This window comes from Rhincodon typus, chromosome 48 (assembly GCF_021869965.1).
Source record: "Rhincodon typus isolate 14 chromosome 48, sRhiTyp1.1, whole genome shotgun sequence".
NCBI lineage: Eukaryota > Metazoa > Chordata > Chondrichthyes > Orectolobiformes > Rhincodontidae > Rhincodon > Rhincodon typus.
The window spans coordinates 5,546,517-5,547,713 of record NC_063379.1 but is presented as its reverse complement, the minus strand read 5'-3'; the positions used below and the strand labels follow the sequence as shown (position 1 = coordinate 5,547,713).

The window sequence follows — 1,197 nt, the reverse complement described above, 5'->3', positions numbered from 1 at the left end:
CAGTGTAGAGGGAGCTTTACTCTGTATCCAACCCCGTGCTGTCCCTGTCCTGGGAGGGTTTGATGGGGGGGGGGGGGGGGGGGGTGGAGAGTGTAGAGGGAGTTTCAGGGTGCTCTCTCTTCTCACAGTCTGCTCTATCCTTTCAGATCTTTCATTACGGAAATGGAGTCCCTTATATTGAGAAATGGGGTCAGTTCCGCAACCGGGTTGAATGGGTCGGGGATATCTCCAAACAGGACGGCTCCATAGTGATCCGCAATCTCGATTATATCGACAATGGAACCTTCACCTGTGATGTCAAAAACCCCCCAGATGTTGTGGGCACTTCCTCTGATGTTCACCTCACTGTTTACGACAGGAGTAAGTGTCTGTCTGTGTGCGCGGAGCAGTGTGAGAAAATGAGTGTGTGATGGTGTAAGTGTGAGACTGAGAGTGATTGAGTCAGAGTGAGGAGGTGTGTGTGTGTGACAGTGTGGGGGTAAATGTGAGTGTGAGTGAGTGTTGAGTACGAGAGTGAGCGTGCATGAGTCGGTGTGAGTGATTGTGAGGGTGAGAGTGTGAACAAGCCAGTTAGAGAGAGTCAGCAAGTGTGCGTGTGAGTGCGGGTCAGTGTGAGTGTGACTGTGTGGGAGAGTTATCACGAAAGTGTGCATGAGTACTTGTGTCAGACAGTTAAGAGTATGAGCATGAGTGAGTGTGACAGGGACTGTGTGTGTGTGAGAATATGTGAGTGTATTGGTGTGTGTGCAAGGGAGTGTTTCGGAGACAGTGCAACAGTGAGTGAGAGTGAGTCTGTGGTGTATGGGACTAACTGAGTGTGAGAGAATCAGGATGAAGGTGTGAGGATTAGAATGAGAGAGTCAGTGTGAGGGAGTGAGGATGAATGAGTGTGTGTGTCAGTGTGAGTATGGCTGCATGTGAGTGTATGAGTAGAACAATGTGAAAGTGTGTGAGAGTCAGGGAACGTGAGGGCCAGTGTGAGGGTGCGAGTGAGTCCGAGAGTTAGTGTCAGAGAGTCAGTGTGAGGGTAAGAGAGTCAGTGGGTAAGACTCAGTGTGAGGGTGTAAGTCAGTGTTAGTAGGAGAGCGAGTGAGTGAGCGAGTATGAGTGTGTATGGTTCAGTCCTGAGGGAGTGCCGCACTGTCGGAGCGTCAGTACTGAGGGAGCGCCGCACTGTCGGAGGGTCAGTGCTGAGGG

At 51.2% G+C, this 1,197-nt stretch overlaps 1 protein-coding gene across 1 annotated transcript in view; it reads left to right on the top strand.

The window, feature by feature from the left end:
• The window catches only part of mpz (myelin protein zero), a gene marked incomplete at its 5' end in the record, with an annotated part of 7,840 nt that overhangs the window by 547 nt on the left and 6,096 nt on the right, over nucleotides 1-1,197 (top strand). Inside the window, one exon of the mRNA XM_048620768.1 lies at nucleotides 147-360. Coding sequence (XP_048476725.1) covers nucleotides 147-360 — 214 coding nt within the window. The remainder of the gene's footprint in view (nucleotides 1-146; nucleotides 361-1,197) is intronic.